The 24,436-nt window shown below is 41.3% G+C and overlaps 1 protein-coding gene across 4 annotated transcripts in view; it reads right to left on the bottom strand.

Annotated features, from left to right (window-relative positions):
- Positions 1-3,767: 3,767 nt before the first annotated feature.
- The window catches only part of TFDP1 (transcription factor Dp-1), a 118,844-nt gene continuing 98,175 nt past the window's right edge, over positions 3,768-24,436 (bottom strand). For 2 of the 4 annotated variants that reach the window (XM_045007313.1, XM_045007320.1), the window contains exons 11-12: positions 17,468-17,549; positions 7,508-9,127 (exon numbers count right to left, since the gene is read on the bottom strand). In XM_045007313.1, coding sequence (XP_044863248.1) covers positions 8,980-9,127; positions 17,468-17,549 — 230 coding nt within the window. In that variant the 3' untranslated portion in view covers positions 7,508-8,979. Of the gene's footprint in view, positions 4,650-7,435; positions 9,128-17,467; positions 17,550-24,436 lie in introns of those variants that run through there. The other 2 variants (XR_006577313.1, XM_045007330.1) reach the window with 2 other exon arrangements.

The raw sequence follows: 24,436 nt of genomic DNA on the forward strand, positions 1-24,436 counted from the left end.
CCCAAGCTGCTACAACCTTTACAGTTGAACCAGGCAATGCTTCATCACAAATCCATACTCTCCTGAGAAAACTGCATTGTTGCTATAGCTTGGATGCTTGTTTTGCCCCTAAGAATAATAAAATGAACAAGTTTCCCAAGGACTGGGTAGATGCAGATTCACATTCCCAGATTTGTAGCCAGGACCATTAGGATCATAGAATCATAGGACTAGAAGGGACTTCGAGAGGTCATCAAGTTCGGTCCCCTGCAATCATGGCAGGACGAAATATTATCTAGACTATCCCTGATAGGTGTTTGTCTAACCTGCTCTTTAAAAATCTCCAATGATGGAGATTCCACAACTTCCCTAGGCAATTTATTCCAGGGCTTAACCACTATGACAGTTAGGAAGTTTTTCCTCATGTCCAACCTAAACTTCCCTTGCTGCAATTTAAGCCCATTGCTTCTTGTCCTATCCTCAGAGATTAAGAACATTTTTTTCTCCCTCCTCCTTGTAACAACTTTTTATGTACTTGAAAACCATTTTTTCAATCTTCTCTCATAGGGTATGTTTTCTAGACCTTTAGTCATTTTTGTTGCTCTTCTCTGGACTTTCTCCAATTTGTCCATATCTTTCCTGAAATGTGGCCCACAGAACTGGACACAATACTCCAGTTGAGGCCTAATCAGCGCAAAGCAGAGAGGAAGAATTACTTCTTGTGTCTTGCTTACAACACTCTTGCTAATACATCCCTGAATGATTGCTTTTTTTTGCAATAGTGTTACACTGTTGACTCATATTTAGCTTGTGGTCCACTGCAGTACTCCTTCCTAGGCAGTCATTTCCCATTTTGTATGTGTGTAACTGATTGTTCCTTCCTAAGTGGAGTACTTTGCATTTGTCCTTATTTAATTTCATCCTATTTACTTCAGACCATTTCTCCAGTTTGTCCAGATCATTTTGAATTATAATCCTATCCTCCAACGCACTTGCAATCCCTCCCATTTTGGTATTATCCGCAAACTTCCTCCATCCAGGGTGGCCTGGAGGTATGAGCATGGTCTACTGCTGACAGGAAATCTCCAGGGACAAAGGGATATGCATATGGAGATACAAAGGAAGGAGCACTGAGCTATTTGGAAACCAAGCATCCATCTTTAAAAAAGAAATCCATTTAATTTTTTCAAGCAGAACCATATGGGTTTACAACATCTGAAGATTATTTTATCAAATAGCAATACTGTGACCATAACACCATCTGAGCACCATATTTGGTGTCACTGTAAACAAGGCAATCTGACAAGACTCAAACAGTTGGGGAAACACTTTCACGCACTTCCTCAGATGTTGGGATCTGCTGCTTGCAGTCAAAACAAAGAAATTCTCCTCTCCAATGATGCAGTCAGCAGACTAATTCATAATATGGCTGCAGGTGTTTAGAAACAGCTATTTTAGAAGGATTCAGGAGAACCAGTACTTCTCAATACAACTGGATGAACTACAGATAAACCTTTTGTCCAACTTTTAATATCAGTTTGGTAAGGGGATCCATAGATTCACAGTTTAAGGCCAAAAGGCACCAGTAGATCATCTAGTCTGACCTCCTGTATGTCACAGGCCATTACATTTTACTCATTTATGCCTGTATTGAGCCTAATAACTTGTACTTCACTAAAGCATAACTTGAGTTTAACTAAACAATATCTTTATGCTTGGCATACTTCTATTTTTATTTTTTATAATTTCAGTGGATACTGTTTGTTTTTAAACCTGTTTCTAAGATTATCAATTTAAATTTTCAGTTGTGAGACATTATGGGTGATCAGAATTATTTAACGACAGTCAATGTAGATATTCAAAAAACTAAAGCTTTATAACTGTTAACACAAGCTATCAACGTCACATCAAAATATTCTAAATATCTTTGAAGCCAAATGAGTTCCTACAAAGCATCTGGAAACATTTTTTATCGGTTTGTGTGCATCCGGTGAAATCAACGTTTAAATCACATTTACCAATAAAATCCTCCCAAGCCTATATATCTTTCAGAAAGACATGCAGTCGTTCCTTGAAGACCAGAAGAAAGAGAGAATCCACCATTTCCCTTGGTAGCTTTTCCCACTAGTGTGGCTAATCACACCCTAACAGTTAAAAGTTTTGTGCCTAATTTCTAATTTTAAACTTGTCTAGTTTCAACTTCCACCCCTAAATTTTGGTAAACCTTTCTCCTCTGGATTAAACAGCCCATGGAAGCAGTCATACACTGTAATCAAGCCATCTTTTGATCATCTTTTTGACAAGCAAAACAGATTAAGTTCTTTAAGACTCTCTCGCCAAGACAATTTTCCAGCCCCTGAATGTGTTTTTTTCCCCCTGTGCCCTCTCCAATTTTTCAACATCCTTTTTAAGATGTGGACACTAGAACTGAACACAGTATTGGTCTCACCAATACTGGGTACAAAAGTAAAATAATTTCCCTATTACTCCTCACTACTCCCTTTTACACATCTAAAGCATACAATCAGCCTTTTTTGCCACCATGTTACACTGGGAACTCACATTGAATTGCTTGTCCTTTTCAGTCACTGCATTATTTGTTCCTAGATGTATAACTTTGCATTTGGCTGTATTAAAATGCATTTTGTTTAAATGTACCCAGATTACCAAGCAATCCCGATTGTTTTGATGACTGCCCTGTCCTCATCTATATTTACCGTACCACCAATCTGTCTTCCACAAATTTCATTAGCAATGATTTTGTATTTACTCAGCAATTAATAGATAATTATGAATAGCATTAAGCCTAGAAACGATCCCTGTGGAACCCCACTAGAAACATCCTGAGTTGATAATTCCCCATTGATAACTACTTATTGGGATGTTGTATCATGTGCTTCTTTGATATTTTATAGCATTAATTTTTAATCAGAATGTCATAAGATACTAAATCAACACCTTACAAAAGTCTAAGGGCTTGTTTTCACCTATAGCAGCACACCTGCACTGGTACAATTGTGTTGCTATAGCACTTTAGTGAAGATGCTCCTATGCCGACAGGGGAAAGCTTTTCCCGTTGGCGTAGTTAATCCATCTCTCTGAGAGGCAGTAGCTATGTTGGCAGGAGCAGCTCTCCCGCCGACATAGCACTGTCTACACAGGGGGTTAAGTTGGTATAACTATGTTGCTCAGGGATGTGGATTTATTTTCCATAAAACTGTGTTTTCAGGAATGAATTATACTCCTATCCTTTAAACCAGGGGTAATCAATTATTTTTGTCAAGGTCCAAATTTCTTGGTCAAGGTATAGTCAAGGTCCAGACTTCAGAGAAAATAATAAAAATAACCATGATAAAAATAAGTAAATAAAAAAATTTCAGGGTCCCTTCAAAAGTGACTGGTGGTTCGGATTTGGTCCGTGGTCAGCCTATTGACTACTCCCTGCTTTAAATCTTTACCAACTGAATCCTATATCAGCTTTTCTATTATTTTGCCCAGAACTGATGTTAAGCTAGCTAGCCTATAGTTACCCCATTGCATTTGCCCATTTTAAATACTGGCCCAATATTAGTACTCTACAAGTCTTCTGGCAGTTCCCTCATATTCTATGATAAATTATCAGCAGTCTAGAGATCTTCTCAGACAATTCTTTTAGAACTCCTGAGTGCAAGTTATCTAGGCTTACTGATTTAAAAATATATATTCCTAGTTTTTTATAAATATTTTATTTTCATAAAATAATCAAAATACAAAAAGGTAAAATGACTTACAGCTTTTATAGGTTACCAAACACCACAAATTTCACAGAATAGCCAATAAAAATATGCAATTAGACAACTTTACAATTTGTCAAAGCTGCAAGATCAGACAATACAAAAATCAGACAATATTATGCAGACATAACATGTTAGGCTGTGGATTAAAAAAAAAAGAGGAATACGCAAAAAAGGGAATGAGGGATTAAGGGAGGGAGGCTCAAGAAGAGGAGAAAAAGTAGAGAGGGCAGGGGGACCGGAAGTTTGGCATTATTTGAGCCATCTCAGCATTCTTTATTCAAATGTATCAAGAAATGTGGTCCAAATGTCTTTGAATTAATATAATTTTGCCTTGTACATTGAAAAGCTATTCTTTATTTTGTTCTTAACTCTCACAGTTCCAAATAGCACTACTACTCCATTTTTGTAAAATCATGTGCTTGGTAATCACTGTAGCCCTGAAGAATCAAAGTCTTTGTGGTGTAACAGTGTAGTAGGTCCGTAACCTAGGATGTAATTTTCAGCTAAAGTTTGGCTGCTGAAGCGAAGAACTAATTTTCACTTGTGTCCACCTCTTTCCACAGCTGCCAAAGTCCTATAGCATATGCATTAGAGCTCCTTTTGTTCTATTACAGCACCAACAAATATAGTACAAGCCCCTCCCTCAATTCTTGAACAAACTATGACATCCAATACATTTTGAATAAAATCTTTTGCTGTATCAGATCCACAGAAGCATTGTTACCTCAGATCCACAGAAACATTTTTAACATTCCTCTTCCTATGCTTTTACAAAGAACTTCAGACCAATGGAGTTCCTCTTCATTAGTAAAGCATACATAGTGGACATGGGCCTTGGAAGTTTATGAAGCATTTCCAAGGTTCTTAGTACATCTATGGCCATTTCCAGAGCATCTGTTACAGAAGAGACAAAGCTCTCATTGTTTATTCTTCTTTAGTTACTAATGGACTTACAAGTACTTCATCTTCCTTCACAAGGACTTCCAGTTTTGCTGTCCACTGACATGGTGTGTGCTACAGCAGAAAATATTACATTGAAGCTTCCCAACAATCCATTCTTACCACTGAGTTGGATTGGCATCGCTGTCGAAGTTGACATTACTGCTTCCTCTTTCTTAAAAGCCTTCTCTAGAGGGAGATAATTTCACTGCTACTTGCTCAATTTAGTGAGGCCTTTGATCATGTACCAGGTGGGAGTGGGGTAATTTCCTGTGGAGCTGCTGGGAACTAATCTCCCCTCACTCCCCACCCCCAACCTGATTCTGCTCAGGTTTCTGGCAAGGTAGAAAAGCCAGGATTTCTGTGCCAGGTTGTAATTGTGCTGACTAATTTTCTGGCTTTTAGCTTTCTCCTTCTCTGCAATCTTTGGCCCAGCAGGAAGACCGGGGAGAGAAAGCATGTCAAACTTAAAAAAAAGTTGACATTCCTTTTATACTTTCCAAACAAGAAAGAAATTAGATGTATCTGAAAAAGCTGTCACAGATGTGTATAGCCTACTTTCTTGGGGCAGAGAAATCTGGAAAAGGCTCAGAGGAAGTAGTACTATGCAACAGCCAGGACAAAATGTCTACTCTGCTTCCAATAATCTAGGAGAGTAAGGAAAACCCACTGAAGATTGTGGGCCATCAAAGTAGAAAGGCAATATACAGCACCTCCCTCCATCAAGAAGTTGATTCTAATTGTGTGACTTGTGTGCAGGTCCCTTTTTGAACAAGAAGGCTGCATTAACACATGGTGGCAGAGAGGTCCACTAAAAAAAATAAATCCATCCAAATTTCACAATAAGATTTTCTATTGGGGTGAAGGTTTCATAACTCAGACGAAAGTTACTTGTATTCATCTACAGAAGAAATTCAAAGATTTTTCTTTCTTGTACTTATCTCCTCATCTAAACTATTTGCCAGACAATCAGCTTCAAGGTCCAATGCATCACATATCTTCACTTATTTACCTTCCTGTGAAGAAATGATCCTGGGCTGCAGAGGACCAGAAGTGTTCTTTTTAAAAAAAACAGAAAATCACTTTTCTTTTCAAAAGAGTGGCAAAATTCTATAGGGGAAACCAAATAATTTATGATTCCAGAATTGGTAAACACTTTATTTGCAAAGGCCTTTTGAACTTCTATTACCGTAAAGGGAAAGGTGGTACCTTCTTCAGAAAATGAGTCATTTTAGAAAACCAACAAGACCAGTAACAATTTGTGTATGCCTCGCGAAGCACACTTCAGAAGTAGAAACTTTCCAGATACGCACACTGCAACCTGTACAAAATATTATCCTCCCATTCAATAGTAATCAACAGGACATATTACAAAAATGAGCAGGCAAATGAGGGGAGAGACAGTATGTTACTTCCCTATCATTGTCTTCTCCCAATGCCAGATACTCTATTTTCTAATCTATTCTTTACTCCCAAGGGCATTCTGTGCCAAAAATTAAAAATTCTGCACCAAAAAATTAAAAATCCTGTGCACGGTATTTTAAAATTCTGCGCACGGTATTTTAAAATTCTGCAACTTTTTGTCAATAAATGAACATATAGGGTCCAGCGTGGCAGTGGGGAACACAGGCCACTGGCTGCATGAAGGTGGGAGATCACCCTGCAGCCTCTCTACCCCCTGCATCCCGGGGACAGTGACTCAGTGGTCAGTCTGCACCAAACCCTGACACAGCACAAGGCCTGCCCCAGAAACATCCTGGGGCCCTGCCCGTCTGTGCCAGGCTCAACCAGGCAGGATCCAAGTGTGGGGGGATACAGGAGGGGTGAGACAATGTGGGTGCAGACAGCTCAGTGGGGAGTCTAGGTGTGGGGTGGTTCTGGATGCACAGAGGCTTGTTGGGAGGGATGGGGGGGTTCCAGATGCAGGGGCACTGGGACTCTGCAGGGGCTTTGAGGTGAAGGTGATTGGGGTTCAGTGGAAGGGTCTGGGTGTGGGGGTATGAGCAGAGGAGTCTGGGTGCTAGGGGAGTGGGGCTTGGTGTGTGGGGGTCTGTTTATTTTGCTTTCCATTTTTTTTTCTCCTCACTACCTCTCATTAATTCTCCCTTCTGTCTCCCTGTGAAGTTCTCCGCTTTCAAGTATCTTTTTCCTTTTCTGTTCTTTACCTCCCCGCTTCCACTCTGCCAGTTCCTTTCCTCTTCTCCTCTTCCCAAAATCCATTCTCTTCCATGCTTTTGCTCTCCCTTTTTCTTTCCTTCCCCCATATACCAAAGGGATCCATTCTGAGCAGGTGATTACTTGAAGAGCACATTAAGTGAATTCTGACAAGTAATTTAAAAGAAACCAATGGATGGATATTCTCGACTTCCTGGTTTCTGCCTTTGCTAGGAAGGATTTCTGAAGTGGGGGCAGTGTAAATAGATTAGTTTCCTCATCCTCGGCTCCAATCTTGCTTCTATTTCAGACCCTCTCCCTTCAGTTTTGTGGAAGTAATCAGAGACAGGAAATGAGGAAAAGGGGGCAGGTTTTGAGACTCAGGTACTTCATTAATTTTTTTCACTACCAGAGCCTCAGCTAAATGCAGTTGGAGAAAGCAGCTGGGAACTGCTTTATACCCTCTCTTTTTATCTTTTTTGTCCCCAACTTTCAGCCTTCCTCTTCTCCCATCTGTCCTCCCTTCCTCAACATGTTTTCTTCTAGTCCAATCCTAACTGATGAGTTTTAGAACTCAGGAGACCCACCAGTCTTTGTGCTGCCATTCAAATATTGTGATAGGCTGTGCAGATACAGATGTGGCTTCTGCTCTTCCTTGCAAAAGTGGATCGGGCTGCCTCAGCTGCTAAGGAAGGATTGTTGCTCACATCAGTAGTGCAAAGGAACACATGCATCCTGGGGTATGATGAAGCGGGACATCTGTTTCGTTACCCATTTAAAACCAATGGGTTCTTCTAGATACTCATGCCTCCACTTGACCATGGGGACATCTGCTAAGCCCCTGAATAAGATTAAATGTTCTAGGTAGAATAATCCTAAATTAGAAAAACACAGAGTTTGTTAAAAATGCCCATGCGCGTTTTATTAATAAAAACTAACAGTGCCAAGGTTAAACATGTCAAACAATTTTAAAGTCTCTTTATATTCCATAAAATATTACAGAAAAGTTTGTGTTTCAATAAAAAGACTACTGTCTTAGATAGGCAGCTGACAGTATTTGTGCAGTTAAATGTTTTGTGAATAAATTTTAAAAGACTACCACCTGCCCTGAAATTCCTTTTATAAAAAATGAACTATTAAAAATGATTGACAATTTTGAGTTAAAAAACTTAAAACATTCTCTATATTTAATTTCAACTTTATAATAGATTACAGGAAGATGCTTATGAAACAAATACAAACATTTGTTTCAGTACATGTCTTTATATGATAGACTTATAAGTATGTAAACAACTATATAATAAAAAGTTTCCAAAGTCTGCCTGTAAGAAATCAGGCAATTTTTACCATAAGCAATAACTCATTCCAAACCTTCAAGACATTTTATATAGCTGCATCAGCTGGCAGTAAACATTTGCCAAAAACTTTGTAATTCATATGTCCCAACATTCAGCGAAAACAGCGTATAAACTTGATGGAATCGTGTTAGATATTATTTAAGGGAAAATAAATTCACAACATTTATGGAATTTCACATGTAAAAAAGTAAAATGGATCTCGTTTGGTTCTTTGGACACTGCATGATTAACAAAAAAAAAAAAAATAAAAATAAAAATATCAATATCCCCACAACTACTACATGAGCTTGCCATCCCTCAACAAAGGCTGTCATCAAAATACACTCCAAACTTATGGCCATTCAGTGTACCCATTTCTCACCGAAAGTTAGCATTTTATTTCTTCACTGATGTGGCTACATTTTCTTTAGCAAACTTAGCAATAACATTTGGGGGAAAATGCATTTTCCTTCAAGTAAAAAAAAAAAAAAAAAAAAAGAGCAAATAATAAAGGCTCTGCATTAACACACTGGTATCAAAACACACATCCACACCACATTTAAAAATATCCTACATAAAACAATCCTTATTTGCTTATCTGAGGTGCAATTTCTAAACTCAGAACTGCTTACCAATATTTTCCTTGTGGGACGGGGCAAAATATATATATCTAGATATAGATATATATGTATATTTTGAGAGAGAAAGAAAAATAGAGAGAGAGAGAGAGCGCGCGTGAGTGCGCTCTCTCCCTAGAATAATTTTATTCCTGAAAAGTATACAATCAAAAAGGATCAGTCATCATCGTCATTTTCATTAAAGTCATCATCCTCGTCGTCATCATCTCCAACATAAGAGACTGGTGTTTCAACTCTGGAGCCACTGTACTGCGATCCATTGGAACTTGTTGCTAACATCCCGTCTCCACCATTGGTAAAGTCACTGAAGTAAGAAAATTAAGCTTTTTTTAAAAGTGAGAAATGTTAATTAAACTGTTACTTGTAACTGAAGTGTAACTGAGGTGTAACACTTAATGAAACTTTGAATATTTCCAGGAAAAGAGTCATCAGGGTTTTATCTACTTCTCTTCACCACTCCAAACACCTACTTTTGTAACTGGTGCGATATTTCATTATTAATCACATTTTTTAAATTGTTTCTTTCCCAAGATTGCAAATCCATATTCAAAGGCAAATTGCAACAGTTAAAAACAGCTAAACAAATCAGAGAGGGAAGACACTTGCACCTTCTCCTATAGTTTAATGTACCACTGAAAAATAGTCCAAAGAACATTTTAGCCATTCAAAAGTCTGCTTACCAGATTTCACTCCAAATAAGTTTAGTGTTTTAAGGCCAGAAGGAAGCATCAAATCATCATTTCATACCCTTAATTATAAAGGCCATAGAATATCATCAAAACTAAGGCATATTTTCCAGAAGGCATCCAGTCTTGATTCAAAGGGTATGTCTATACTACTCGCCGGATCAATGGGCACCCATAGATCCAGCGGGGGGTCGATTTATCACATCTAGTCTAGTGTAGACCAGGCGAAAGACTTCAAGTAGAGAATTCATGACTTCCCTTGATAGTTTGTTACAATGGTTAATCATTCTGTTACAAATCTGTGCCTTATTTCTCACTTGAATTTGTCTGGCTTTAACTTTCAGCCATTGGTTCTTGTTATGCCTTTCCTCCCTAGATTAAAGAACTCTTTAGTACCTAGTATTTTCTTCCTGTGAAGGTACTTATCCACAATCAAGTCATCTCAATCTTCTTTTTGATTAACTTAACAGAGCTCCAAGTCTCTCCCTGTAAGGCATTTTCCCCCATTATGTAGGTACAGCCTGCATTATTTACTTCTAAATATATAACCTTACATTCAGCTGTATTAAAAAAAAAGTATGAATGAGCCCAGTTTACCAAATAATCGAACTAGCGTGAACAACAGGGGTATGAACTGTAGAGTGCACTAATACGTTACACTCTCACTGCCCCGAAAAGATCCTACTGGTACAAACAAAAAGGTACTCAGTGCACATTAACATTACTTTTTGGTTCGTGCCAGCAAGGTCTACACAGGGCAGTTAAGGCACTCTACAATTCACACCCCTCTAATTTGCACTGTTGCACAGTGTAGAATACACCCGATTGCTCTCTATGATTTCCTTTGTCCTTGTTATTTACCACTCTGACTAATGTCAGGCTCCCATTTAATGATTCCCCATAGACAGCCACTCAGACTTCTTAGGTTTCAGAGTAGCAGCCGTGTTAGTCTGTATCCGCAAAAAAAACAGGAGTACTTGTGGCACCTTAAAGACTAACAAATTTATTTTAGCATGAGCTTTCGTGAGCTAAAGCTCACTTCTTCGGATGCTTTAGCTCACGAAAGCTCATGCTAAAATAAATTTGTTAGTCTTTAAGGTGCCACAAGTACTCCTGTTCAGACTTCTTAATTTACCAGCTAATTCCTTTAAGATGTGCTTGATATTGTAGTGATACTTAAAAAAAAAAAAAACAATGTTCTGTGGTACTCAGTCAAACACCTTACAAAAGCCTAAGAATATTAAATCTAGTTACCTTTATTAACTAAACTTTTTATAGCTCATCAAAAAATGGAAACAAGTTTACTAGATAAGACCTATCTTCAATAAAACCATGTTGACTAGCATTAATTATATTCCTATCCTTTACTTCTCTATTTATGGAGTACCATATCAGCTTTTCCCTTATTTTGTCTGGGAATTATGGCAGACTAACTGGCCTGAAATTACCAAAGATCATGCTGCTTTCCCTTCATGAATATTGATACATTAGCACATTTCCAGCCTTCTGTGATTCCAGCCTTTCTGCATTCCAACACATATTAAAATCTAACATCAACAAGACAAATCTCCTCAGTCAATTCTTCTAGGACTCTTGGGTGAAAATTATCAAGACTTGCTAATTTAAAAGTATTTATCCCTCACAAATGTTATTTAACATTCTCCTTGATTACTAGTGATGAACTACTTACCAACTGTCCCTCATAAAATATAAATAAAATATATATTAATACACACTTGTAAGGATAATGTATCATTGTTAAGAGAGAGTGATAAGTATTTCAATGTTTAAGAATATAAAAGGGTAAAATATAAGAGTGATGCAAATCTAAATGACATAAATAAGAGACTGGAAATGTGGAACACTGCGCTGTTCACCTTAATTACAATATCTATAACAAATAATAATGGTACAGAACCATTTCACAAAAGAAATGTGGCTTTACTTTACTTTGTGTGCTATACTTTAAGTAGCAGTTAAATTTTAAATATATAAATTGTGAAATACTGAAGTTACATCACTCACTAATATTACTAATATTGTATTAGTAACACAAACATATAAGAATTAAAATACCAGTGGCTCAATGAACACGGGACTAGGAGCAGTTCTAATCCCAGCTCTGCCACTAACTCAATGAATAGTTGAGGGCGAGTCATTAACTTTTCAGTTTTTCAGTAATATAGGCATACTTATCTGACGCAGTGGTATTTTAAGAGGATTGTTTGTAAAACATATACAGACAATTTAGTAGTATAGTTTCCAAACCTGATGGAAACAAAATATCAGCTGAGAAATGACAAATTCACATATGATTAGCCAAATCATAAGTAGGGATGAGCAAAGCCATAAAGAAAGAACTGACTGCAACTCTGGATCATCCTTTGAACATAATCTCAGGTTCAATGGTTTGATATAATAGTGTGTACTTTAATTTTCATACCATTCACATGCATTTTTGCATGTGTGGAATATGTCTGAAATATCTTATTTGTAGTATTTTTTCTGACTTGGCCAAAATAGGAGGCTATGGAATCTCACAAGAAAAGTAAATTTGATTAAAAAAAAAATCTAAGATTTTTTGTTGCATGCTCTGCAGTCTTTTTCAGAAAAGGCCTGGGAAAAGGGAGGAAGCCAAAATGGCATGTGTTTGCAGTTGGAACACAAGTACCCCAAAAAGAAGGAATCCAACTGCAGAAGTTAAAAACAAGCAAACAAACAAACAAACAAAAAAAGAACTAAAGCAGTTGCTTCAGGATCCATAGGGCAACAAAACAAAACAAAATAATAATAAAAAAACCCACACAACGTGTTCCACCTCCTGCAATAAATGGATTTCAGCTAGGAGTTTTTTTTGTTTTTTGTTTTAAATCAGATGTGTCAGCATTAGTATAGAAAGTGCAGTCTGTGCCAGAAACGGACTCACTGCAACACACCAAGACAGGACATGTGATTGCTGTTTTTTTTTTTTAAATGTAGTAATACTAAAAGTTCACTTCTTTCACAAGCAAATTGAACTTAGAAACTGGTCAGTACAGGATGACGACAAAGCAATTTCCCATGATAAAACAATCTCTCCCCAGTGCTGAGAGAATGGAGTACATTTGACAGTGAGTCAGATATTTTGTTGAAGGACTTGAAATAGTGGGTAGATTCTTTTGTAGCTAATTGGCAGGGCATCCACGCTGACTGCTGTCCTCTGTGGTGCATTCCAGTGTGGTTGGTGGGTTAGGAAGTGCTCAGCTGAACCCTAAAATCCAGTCAGTTGTTTAGGATTGGTTCTGGGCAACCATATGGCATAGTGAAAGGTTATGCCTCTGTGTAGTACAACTTGTGACTCCTCCTCATCTCATCTTTCCTACCTTTGGTGCAGAGGAAGAGAGGGAGTCAGGACTTTTACACTGCATCAGGGTCCGTTGGAAGACCTGAGGGTGCAGATGTGGCATGATCTTCACTCACCCTCAGGTTTTTGGTACATCAGGGGCCATGGGTAGTAGTTGAAGATCCACACTAGAACTACCCTGCCATGTAGTTTTGGGTTATTTGTGAAAGTTGCTGCTTCTGCAATTAAGTCATATTATAGCATCTACATCTGATTGCTTTTGTGTCTACATCAGTTCAGTTTGTCTACATTTCCCAAAGCCAGATCCTGCTCAGGCACTGGATTTAGTACCAGACAACCTAGGCTCCAACTTCATTAATTTTCTGGCTTTTCAAGAGCATTGAGCACACACTAAACTTCCTGCAAGAGAGAACAGGGCTCCCCCTTCCCCAAGACACCTGATTCCTTCCTCCCCTCACAACTTAACGGTACAGAAAAATCAGATTTGTTTAGCTCCTGCCAGGATAACTAACAGCAGCAACAGTCAGACACTACATTTTTGCAAAAATATTTCTGGGAAACTGACTTCCTGAGAATGAAGATTATTGGATGGAGTGAGAAAGGGTAATGTGTGGTGACCCAAATTCTCCCATGCATGAGGGTGTAAGAAACTCCCTATCTCAGCAGGTAGGGTTGAAGGGATTCTACAAATTTATCCAACATAACAAGCCAAGGTGGTACAATGTTGAGGGGCGCCAGCACACAGCAAGGATAGTGTGCATATTAAAAGTCCAGTGAAAAGAAAAGATTGGTGGTTTTCTCACCAATCCAATGATCCACAGCCTCCACCTTAGTATGAGCCCCTGGCTAGTAGATTCCTGGTAAAATTTCAAAACCTATAGTATATAAGGTTTCCCATTCACTTTGGCCCCAATCATTACACAAGAAACTTAGTGAAAACTTGAAGGTGAAAAGGAAGAAATTTACTAATTTTGTAATTCTGCTTCTCTGAAGATATTCTGGCAGTATTCTCAGTATCCTGAGCTTCTGCTCCCTAGCACAAGATAGGAAGAATTCCCCACCCTTCCCACACTGGTAGTTCTCATGGAATCATAGAGTATCAGGGTTGGAAGGGACCTCAGGAGGTCATCTAGTCCAACCCTCTCAAAGCAGGACCAATTCCCAACTAAATCATCCCAGCCAGGGCTTTGTCAAGCCTGACCTTAAAAACCTCTAAGGAAGGAGATTCCACCACCTCCCTAGGTAACCCATTCCAGTTCTTCGCCACCCTCCTAGTGAAAAAGTTTTTCCTAATATCCAACCTAAACCTCCCCCACTGAAACTTGAGACCATCCTCTTTGGAATCCCCTTTCAGGTAACTGAAAGCAGCTACCAAATCCCCCCTCATTCTTCTCTCCTGCAAACTAAACAATCCCAGTTCCCTCAGCCCCTCCTCATAAGTCATGTGCTCCAGACTCCTAATCATTTTTGTTGCCGTCCACTGGATTCTTTCCAATTTTTCCACATCCTTCTTGTAGTGTGGGGCCAAAAACTGGACATAGTACTCCAGATGAGGCCTCACCAATGTTGAATAGAGGGGAATGATCACGTCCCTCGATCTGCTGGCAATGCCCCAACTTATACAGACCAAAATGCCATTAGCCTTCTTGGCAACAAGGGCACACTGTCAACTCATATCCAGCTTCTTGTCCACTGTAACCCCTAGGTCCTTTTCTGCAGAACTGCTGCCTAGCCATTCGGTCCCTAGTCTGTAGCAGTGCATGGGATTCTTCTATCCTACGTGCAGGATTCTGCACTTGTCCTTGTTTAACCTCATCAGATTTCTTTTGGCCAATCCTCTAACTTGTCTAGGTACCTCTGTATCCTCTCTCTACCCTCCAGCATATCTACCACTTCTCCCAGTTTAGTGTCATCTGCAAACTTGCTGAGGGTGCAGTCCACGCCATCCTCCAGATCATTAATGAAGATATTGAACAAAACCAGCCCCAGGAGCAACCCTTGGGGCACTCCGCTTGATACCGGCTGCCAACTAGATATGGAGCCATTGATCACTACCCGTTGAGCCCGACGATCTAACCAGCTTTCTATCAACCTTATAGTCCATTCATCCAATCCATACTACTTTAACTTGCCAGCAAGAATACTATGGGAGACCGTATAACAAGCTTTGCTAAAGTAAAGAAATAACACGTCCACTGCTTTCCCCTCATCCACAGAGCCACTATCTGGTCATAGAAGGCAATTACATTAGTCAGACATGACTTGCCCTTGGTGAATCCATGCTGACTGTTCCTGATCACTTTCCTCTCCTCAAAGTGCTTCAAAATTGATTCCTTGAGGACCTGCTCCATGATTTTTCCAGGGACTGAGGTGAGGCTGACTGGCCTGTAGTTCCCCAGATCCTCCTCCTTCCCTTTTTTAAAGATAGGCACTACATTAGCCTTTTTCCAGTCATCCGGGACCTCCACCAATCACCATGTGTTTTCAAAGATAATGGCCAATGACTCTGCAATCACATCCACCAACTCCTTTAGCACCCTCAGATGCATGCTTTTTCCACATCCTCTGTCACTTGGTTGCCTCCCTCATTCAATAATGGGCCCACACTTTCCTTGAACTTCTTCTTGTTGCTAACATACCTGAAGAAACCCTTCGTGTTACTTTGAACATCTCTTGCTAGCTGCAACTCCAAGTGTGATTTGGCCTTCCTGATTTCACTCCTGCATGCCTGAGCAATATTTTTATAGACCTCCCTGGTCATTTGTACAATCTTCCACTTCTTGTAAGCTTCTTTTTTGTGTTTAAGATCAGCAAGGATTTCACTGTTAAGTCAAGCTGATTGCCTGCCATATTTACTATTCTTTCTACACACTGGGATGGTTTGTTCCTGCAACTTCAATAAGGATTCTTTAAAATACCGCCAGCTCTCCTGGACTACTTCCTCCCCCCCTCCCCACATGTTATTCTCCCAGTGGATCCTGCCCATCAGTTCCCTGAGGGAGTCAAAGTCTGCTTTTCTGAAGTTCAGGGTCCATATTCTGTTGCTCTCTTCTTTGTGTCAGGATCCTGAACTCGACCACCTCATGGTCACTGCCTCCCAGGTTCCCATCCACTTTTGCTTCCCCTACTAATTCTTCCCTGTTTGTGAGCAGCAGGTCAAGAAGAGCTCTGCCCCTAGTTGGTTCCTCCAGCACTTGCATCAGGAAATTGTCCCCTACACATTCCAAAAACTTCCTGGATTATCTGAATCATCCCGAAGTTTAATCATTTCCGTTGGAACTGTCCAGTCCTGACTTGAACATGCAGTAAAAGAAAAATAAGCCCACCCACTAACAAAACTATTTCAAAATTTAGTGCTTTAATGTGACAGAGCAATAAAGCCAGATACCGTGCCCACAAACAGTTCCCCTTTCAAACTCTGAGGTAAGGTGACAGAGACGGAAAGCTGCCAGAATGGTATCTTCAGAGAAAAAGAATCACAGATTTAAATTTTCCCCGTTGAAAGGTATCCCATCAACACAAGATTTTCAGCTAGTGGAAAGCAAGTGAATTAAGACATGTCCTGAAAGAGAGATTCACAACCTGGGGATTGCAATTATGCTGGTCCATCCCATACCGTAAGAGAGAGAGGGAGAGTGTGACAGTGTGTGCGTGCTGGTGAGGGGGTGCCGTGGGCAGTTCAGGTTGGTCCCTGTAGGCAGAAGGACATCAAGGTACGAAAATAGTCAAGGGACTCTGGAACTTGCTCCCCTCACTCTCCTTCATCCAAAACAACCCAGATCTGGTGACCTTTTGTGCGTGCAACAAAAGCCATTTATAGTATTTGATACAGCTTTTGGAGAAGGCTGAACGGATGATCTTCGAGACAATGGGGGTTAGAAATGACACTTTTGTAGCTAATTCACTGGCTGGCTATGTTGAGTTAATTTGTCCCTTTTCAATATTTGCTTTTTAATGCTGCTATTATAAGATTAAATGTAAGGCCACCTAGAGCTCTTGCACAGGTGTCTTAAATATAGCATGTCTGCTGCAAGAGGCAGCAAAAACTAAGCTAATACTCATAATATGAGCAAGAAAGAGAGGAGGAAATGGGAAAGCTCAGAGCGGGTAAATGGCTACAGTGGTGCATAAAGAGGGTAACTGACCACTACTGTTGCTGTCAATGAGCAAAGAAATTAAGTTCTTCCTACCTCGTGCTAGGAAGCCATGACCAAACGAGAATCCTGCCCAGATAGTATCTTTGTGACGCAAAAAAAGTCCTTCCCTAAACTTAAAACCTAAACTATTCTCTACTAATCCTAGTCTAGCTAATTTATTTCCCCATGTTTTGTGACAGGTTACTGCTTAGCTCATCATATATTAACCACAATTCATTTATATGAAGATGTCAAAAGGAGGTAGCTGCTGTACTACTTTAAGTGATGGTCTATTTGCTCACCAAGAAGTAGATGGGCACTGGTAAGAAATACCAGTAATTATAGCAAAAATAACAACTCTCTCAGAATTACCTTAAAAAAAAAATCTGATACACCTCGTTTACCATGTAGCCGAAGCAAAACTAGTGACAGAACAGCTCATGGAATACAGGCTAAAGCTAATTTATGCATTAACTTACCTGGCAGAAAATCTAGTGACGTCTGAAGTGGAACCTGATGATGTTGTTACATATACACTGCTGATTGATCCCTGAGCCATTTCTGTAAAACAAAAAAGTATATACTTCTAAAATACATTCAACAATACCACATACAAACAACCTGACTCAAACTCAATGGGACCTGACAACAAGTGTTAGGTTCAGGTTGAACTAAAGACAGCCTGACACTTTTCGGCTCAGGTCCGGTAGTCTCTGATCACCTCCTCCTGCTTGTGGCTTTGGTGCAGTGATGGTTGTGTACCCCACTCCTGCCCAAGACTGGCACTTTCCTGCATTTGTACACCGCAGAATGAGAAATGCTGAGACTTTTCAGCACACTCACTCCACAGCACAGACCTAGCAGTGAAGTGATGGTGGCTGGCTGGAATGGGGCATTCAGCTGTCACCACACCAGCCCCATGCGCAGAAGGTGGCTGGAGATAGATGACAGATACAGGATGTGGGGAGCAGCCAGGCCAAAACCTAAGGATGAGGCAGTGGCCCAAAGGAGTGGGGAACTGACTCACTGGGCTGGAGCAGGGTGGGTAATTTGTCCCCCCAGTTCCACTGAAGGAAACAAAGTTAAGAAAATGGAGTCTGGGTTGGTGAATAGACCTTTGCAATCTGACACAAACCTGACAGAACCGACTATTAGTATTTGGATCAGGTATGAAAACAACTCAACACACTTGGGCTAGGGTTCAGATTGGCTGTGGTCTAGTCAAATTCAGGCAGTCTTTAAAATTATGCCCAAGCAGATGTCTAAAATTAATATAATGGCATAAACAATCAAAATATTCCCCCTAATGGCAGCCTGGGGGTGGGGGGGAGGAGAGAGAGAGAAAGCAGAAAAGAGGTCTTCCAACTCTGAAAAATACATTCACTCACACAGACATTTCCTCAAGCACCACACCCAAAATGGCACCATTGGTGGGGATAAGGGAGAAGGAAATCAGAGAGCTGCAGAGAACAATTAGACTCCAAAATGCAATAACATACTTCCTATCTGGATGCTACACATTGAGACTTTTTTTCCTTCTCAGATGGTGGAAGTAATAATCATGGCAACAAAAAATAATCAACCAGTAATGACATTTGCAGTTACCAGATGTTTCACATTTGTAATTGAATCAACTGAATATTGCCTTAAGTTTTCCTCCACAACAAAAATTATCATTAATAAAACTAAAAGGATGAGTTACTCATGTTGTGGTAACTTTAATTCCTCGAGATGTGTTGTCCCTATATGTAGTGCACTTCAGGTTGAGCATGTGCTCTATGAGCCCAGGACCGGAGATTTTGCCCAAGCAGTGTCTGTCTGGTGCGTGCATGTGCCCTCGTTCTCCTCACTGAGGGGATTAAGGGCGGTGCTGGACCATTGTCCTCTTAGTTCCTTCTCTACTGCTATTCACACTGGGGGAAACCAGGCAGTGAAGGCGAAGGTTGAATAGTACACTACACATAGGAACTACACATCTCAAAGAAATCAAGTTACTACAAGATGAGTAACCCATATTCTTTGAGCGATTGTCCCTATGTATAGGGTACTCCACATGATTCACAAGCAGTGTCTCTTTCAATGAGGAGGGTGCACAGGGCACTATAATGCAACAGATTGCAGAACTGGCTGCCCAAAGAAGCACCACAGGCAGCTACTTGCACCAGTGCATAGCATCTAGAACTATGCATATGGAACTCCAAGTTGCTGCTCTGCAGACATCAGTAATAGGATGTCTCTAAGGGAAGCTACCAATGCTTCCTCAGAGTTAGTCAAATGTGCTCTTATGCTGCCTTCAAGAGGGACACTGTTCATCATGTATCAAATCTATTTTGACAGCCCCTGGGAGGAAATGGCCTCTCCTTTCATTCATTCTGCAAGTGATATAAAGAGCCTAAGAGACTTTCAAAATGATGTAGTCCTTTACAGCTAAAAGGCAAGAGTCCTATGTGTATCCAGTGAGTGACACACCAGTTCCCTGCTAGACTGATGTTTAGGGTAGCAGACCAGTAAGTCAATACTTTGGTTAATGTCTATTAATTGCCATAGAATACACCTTTGGGACAATCTTTGGATGAAGTTTCATGGTTACCATATCTTTGTGGAAAATTGTATAACGAGATCTGCCATGAGCACCCTTAACTCCCCAATTTTTCTGGCTGACATGATAGTGACCAAAAATGCTACCTTTGTAGAGAGATTACTCCTGAGGGCATTCTGCATCAAAAAAATAAAAATTCTGAGCACAATATTTTAAAATTCTGCAAATTTTATTTGTCAATAAATAAATGCAGAGGTTCCAGCATGGCAGTGGGGAGCACAGGCCACTGGCTGCACAAAGGTAGGAGATCACCCTGCAGCTTCCCCACCCCTCACCCTAGAGACAAGGACTCAGTGGTGAGGTTGCACCCTACCCTGACGCAGCACAAAGCCTTAGCCTGCCCCAGAAACCCCCTAGGGCCCTGGTCCTCTGCGCCAGGCACACCAGGTGTGGGGCAGGCAGGCTCAACCAAGCAGGACCCAAGTGTGATGGGCCTCACTGTGGAGGGATCCCGGTGTGAGGATTCTGCAGGCAGCTCAATGGGAGATCTAGGTGTGTGGGGGATCTGAATGCACAGAGGCTCTTTTGGGGGGGGGGGGAGTGGGAGGGGGAGATTCCAGGTGCAGGAGCAATGGGACTCTGCAGGGGCTTCCAGGTGAAAGTGGTTGGGGCTCAGGGTGGTGCAGCGGGTGGGGGGTTAAGTGCAGGGAGCTGAGTGGGGGTCATCTGGGTGCAGGGGGCTCCAATTGGAGGGGTGAAGGTTCAGTGGGGTGGGGTTTGGGTATGGAGGGCTAGGGGGGGTTCTGGGTGAGGCTTGGAAGGGGTGTCTGGGTATAGGAGGTCCAAATGCACGGGGGTTGGACGGATGGGAGAGCAGCTCCCCGTACAGTGATCCCAATATCATTCTGTGGAGAAATGTTTGCTTTAAGAGTAGTTCAGAGTGTTCTGGATGCCAGACAAATGGACATCAGTCAGGGTAATCTGCATGAGACTGCACCAGTTCTAAAGGGCTACAGTCTCTGTGCAGAGTGGCTCCTATCAGCTTGTTGATATAATAAACTGCCATTATGCTGTCCAACAACCCTGGACTGACTTGCCACGGATGTGAGGGACGAATTGCTTGCAGGCCAGTCTGACTCCTCTCAGTTTCAACATGACGTGAAGCATAGACTCCTGATACTTCCCTTAAGCAACCTGCTCTTCCACAAGTGCTCCCCAAACTAAGTGGGATGCACCCATGATCAAAATTTTCGGTGGAAGTGCGGAAATTGAATGGCACCCAGAACTGGATGGTATATCCTGAAGAGATGACTTCTAGCATCCATCTGTCCATTGTAATTTGCATCTAGGCAGACAGGAAGTTGGCAAGTTGGTCTGCAAAGGGAGGAGAAATACCAGAAGGGTTTATCAGGTGTGGTGAGACAGTTGATGCACAGCTCTCAAGAGGTCCCATCAAAGTGCTGGCTGGAATGTAAAGTAAGATTGTCCCTGGGCACCCTTCTATGCATACTTTGATGCTTGCATGGCAGTTCATACTGCTGCTGGTGAGAAAAAGCTGGTGGGACTGGTCATTTAAACTGCAGCTTACTGGGTTTTCCTTTAATTGTAGATGTGTAAATACCCCATGATCACAGTGTAGCTTGGGAGTCTTTCAATGAGTGAAGAGACTCATCCAACTTCACACTGAACAGCTGATCATGCTCAAATGGAAGGTCCTCCACCTGTTTGTACTTCAGGGGAGAGATAACTCAGTGGTTTGAGCATTGGCCTGCTAAACCCAGGGTTGTGAGTTCAATCCTTGAGGAGGCCAAAAATCTGTCTGGGGATTGGTCCTGCTTTGAGCAGTGGGTTGGACTAGATGATCTCCTGAGGTCCCTTCCAACCCTGATATTCTATTCTATGATTCCCAAGGAGGTGAGCCATGACGAGCATTTCATTACCATAGTAATCGCATAGACCTAGCTGCCATGTCTTAGGCTATCTGAAGGGCCAATCTTGTCATCTGCTTTTCCCTGTCAGTCAGGGCCTGGAACAGGCCTCTAAAACAGCCTGAGGCACCTTAACAGCGAAGATAGCTAATTTGTCATACATGGAAAAGTTGTACTTGGCCATCAACCTTTGAAAGTTTGAAATGCAAAACTGCAGAGGCGCCAAGGAATACACCTGTCTCCCAGAGAGGTCAAGTTTCTTTGCATCTTTCCCATTCAGTGTAGACCTGGCTTCTTTCTGTCTGCTACACTCAGTGGCTGCTGACCACCACCAATGAGTTGGGAGGTGGGAGACAGAATAGGTACTCCAACCTTTTCACAGGTATGATATACCACTTTTGACCCTACTTACTAGTGGAACCAGAGCAGACACCTACCAAAATATTTTGGTGGATTCAAGGATGGTCTCCTTAAAAGGAAGCACCACTCTACTTAGACCTACGATGGATGTCCAGCAGTCTGGACTGGGCTTCCTGGACCTCTTTTAGTGGGGTTTCTAGTGAGTCTGGCACCTTCTTACATAACTCCTGGAATTAAATAGTTGCATATCTTAAAGACGCTGATGCGCCTCCTCCCTGGAGATCCCCAATATTGTTGTTGTAGGATATCATGCCCCCCTGGTGCAAGACCATGGTGCTGGGTAACAGGAGAAGTAGGGAGAGTACTCTCTCAAATGGGAGTGGTGAGATACCCTGGAGACTCCCAATATTCCACTTAGGCTCAAATCACACAAGGACCCCTTGGGGTATATAGCCCAGGGATGGGTGTCTGCCATAATACTCTTCCAACATAAAGAATTTCAGGCCTGGATTCAGTGGGTGAACCCTCAGTGCTGAATAAGATGGTGATAATCTGCCTCAACTCCATGGTACCAGCAACAGTCTGGTCCCTACTCGAAGACAGGGACAGAGAGAGGTACCACAGGGAGTTCAGTACTGGCTGAAGTCTCAATATTGGGTACTGGGGTCGGAAAGTAATGATGAATCCAGTTCTTGGAGCACAAAGATGTCATTTGGAGTCGAGAAATAAGCTGGAGTCAAACAGAGTTGTTTCTGTAAGCCGAGTCACCAACGGGGGCGCCAGACCTGGCAGTGCTGACATGACAGATTTTAGTGTCGAGTACCAATCCCAGCACTGGAAGTACAGCTCTCTTGTCCTAGTTCCACTCCAGAGTATGAAGTTCCCAATGATTCAGTACAGTATGGGGATTTTTGCCTCTTCTTAGAGGGCTTGAAGCTGGAAACTTCCCTCTTGTCCTTTTGGGAACACTTATCTCCCTTCCCCCATCTGTCCTGGCTTTACTTTCCAAAGTCTCTTGGCACAGAAGATCATAGAACCACCTGGGACCAAAAAGAGGTGCCACTCCTACCTTCTTCAGGATGATGTACAGGTGGTGTTCCTGCCTTTGTGGACTTCTCCATGAGGAACCTCAGAGTTGAAACTCCTCTCGACTGTTTGGTCCTACTCAGGAACATCCTGCACACTGCACCTGGAAGGGATGTGGGTTTCCTCCAGGGAGTAGATAAGTGTGGTAATCTGAGCAGAAAGGGTTTGTGGCACTTGATGCAGCTTTTAAAGCTGGGGATCCTTGGCTACTCTCCTACAACTGTATCAAGAACAAAGGGTTTTTTCATTTGTTTGTTTGGTGTGTGTGTCTGAGAGGGAGTGGGGCGGGGAGGGTTCATACAGAGATCACTTCTTGCCCATGAGGAGAGACACGGGTCCAAAATGGAAGTGTACCCCTAAAACTATCTCCTACCTAACTATATGGCAAAAGGCATTTAGCTGGCAATAGTCACTCAATCATCTGTGCATGCACTCCAGCTGCATTCACTATGTTATAGCTGCATCAAATGGTAAAGGAGTAAGTTCGAGCAGCTTGGAAGAGCTGTGATTATGATAGAAGGAGATCTGGGTCTGTCTCCCATTTATGTTATCAAACAAAAGAATTGCAAGTGTACCTTGAGCTTCCAATCTACATCATTTCAACAGAGAATTGTGTAGATTGTGTCAGTAGCAGGGCAGCAGGGTCTTCTTGCCCTGGATGCCAGCATTGAGGTTGGTGAGACAGCAATCTGTGGATTTAATAGTGGGTAGTGGAAATTATAGGTTTAGGTAATATTGTGTGCAAGTGTGAAAGGGTTGTAAATGGGTATGAAATGGTTATTAAATGTTACAAGTGTGGTATTTTGTTGGGGTAGTGAGCTCTGTGTTTGAGCAAAGGACAAGGACAAGAAGCACCTGTCCAATACAGTGAAAAGGCAGAATGGGAGATGTTGTCAGTTGGCTTGCGTGTGTTTTCTTTTAGTGCACTGTCCACCTCTGCACAGATAGCTGGTTCAGCAGCTTCAATAGTGTCACCCGGTGTTGTTAAATGCTGAAGACCAGAACATCATTGCCTTAGTAGCAGTTCAATCTGTCCAGAGCATCTGTCCTTGATTATTATTAGCAGCAGATGTTTGTTCAGCAAACTTCCATGTTACTTATAATGAAAGAACACAGGCACGATTTAGTGGCAAAGGCCAGGTTTACTGTCATCAAGGCACAGTCCTAGTCCCCTTGGGTCTGTGATTACAGGTATGCTAACACATGAGTGCCCTATTGCAAGAAACAGCTCAGTCAGCAGTGAGAATTTCTGCTGTCCTCCAGGCCACACAAAGAATGAAGGTGAAGTAGCCCATCATTTATAGATTAAGACATACGTACATAAACAACTAACACACCACCTTATGTATTTCATGACATCTGTTTGTTACTGCCCTTTATTCCTGGTATCTTGGACAAAACATTCCTATTCATTATTTTGTCAGGCCATCTTATCTTGTACTAGATTGGGATGCATCTGTATTAGCTGAACTCTGCATTAACAAAGTAATTTCCTAGTTTTTTGAACAAAGAGAAATGTTTGTTGGTAGAGTTAG

The sequence above is a fragment of the Mauremys mutica genome, chromosome 1 (genome assembly GCF_020497125.1).
Source record: "Mauremys mutica isolate MM-2020 ecotype Southern chromosome 1, ASM2049712v1, whole genome shotgun sequence".
Lineage (NCBI taxonomy): Eukaryota > Metazoa > Chordata > Testudines > Geoemydidae > Mauremys > Mauremys mutica.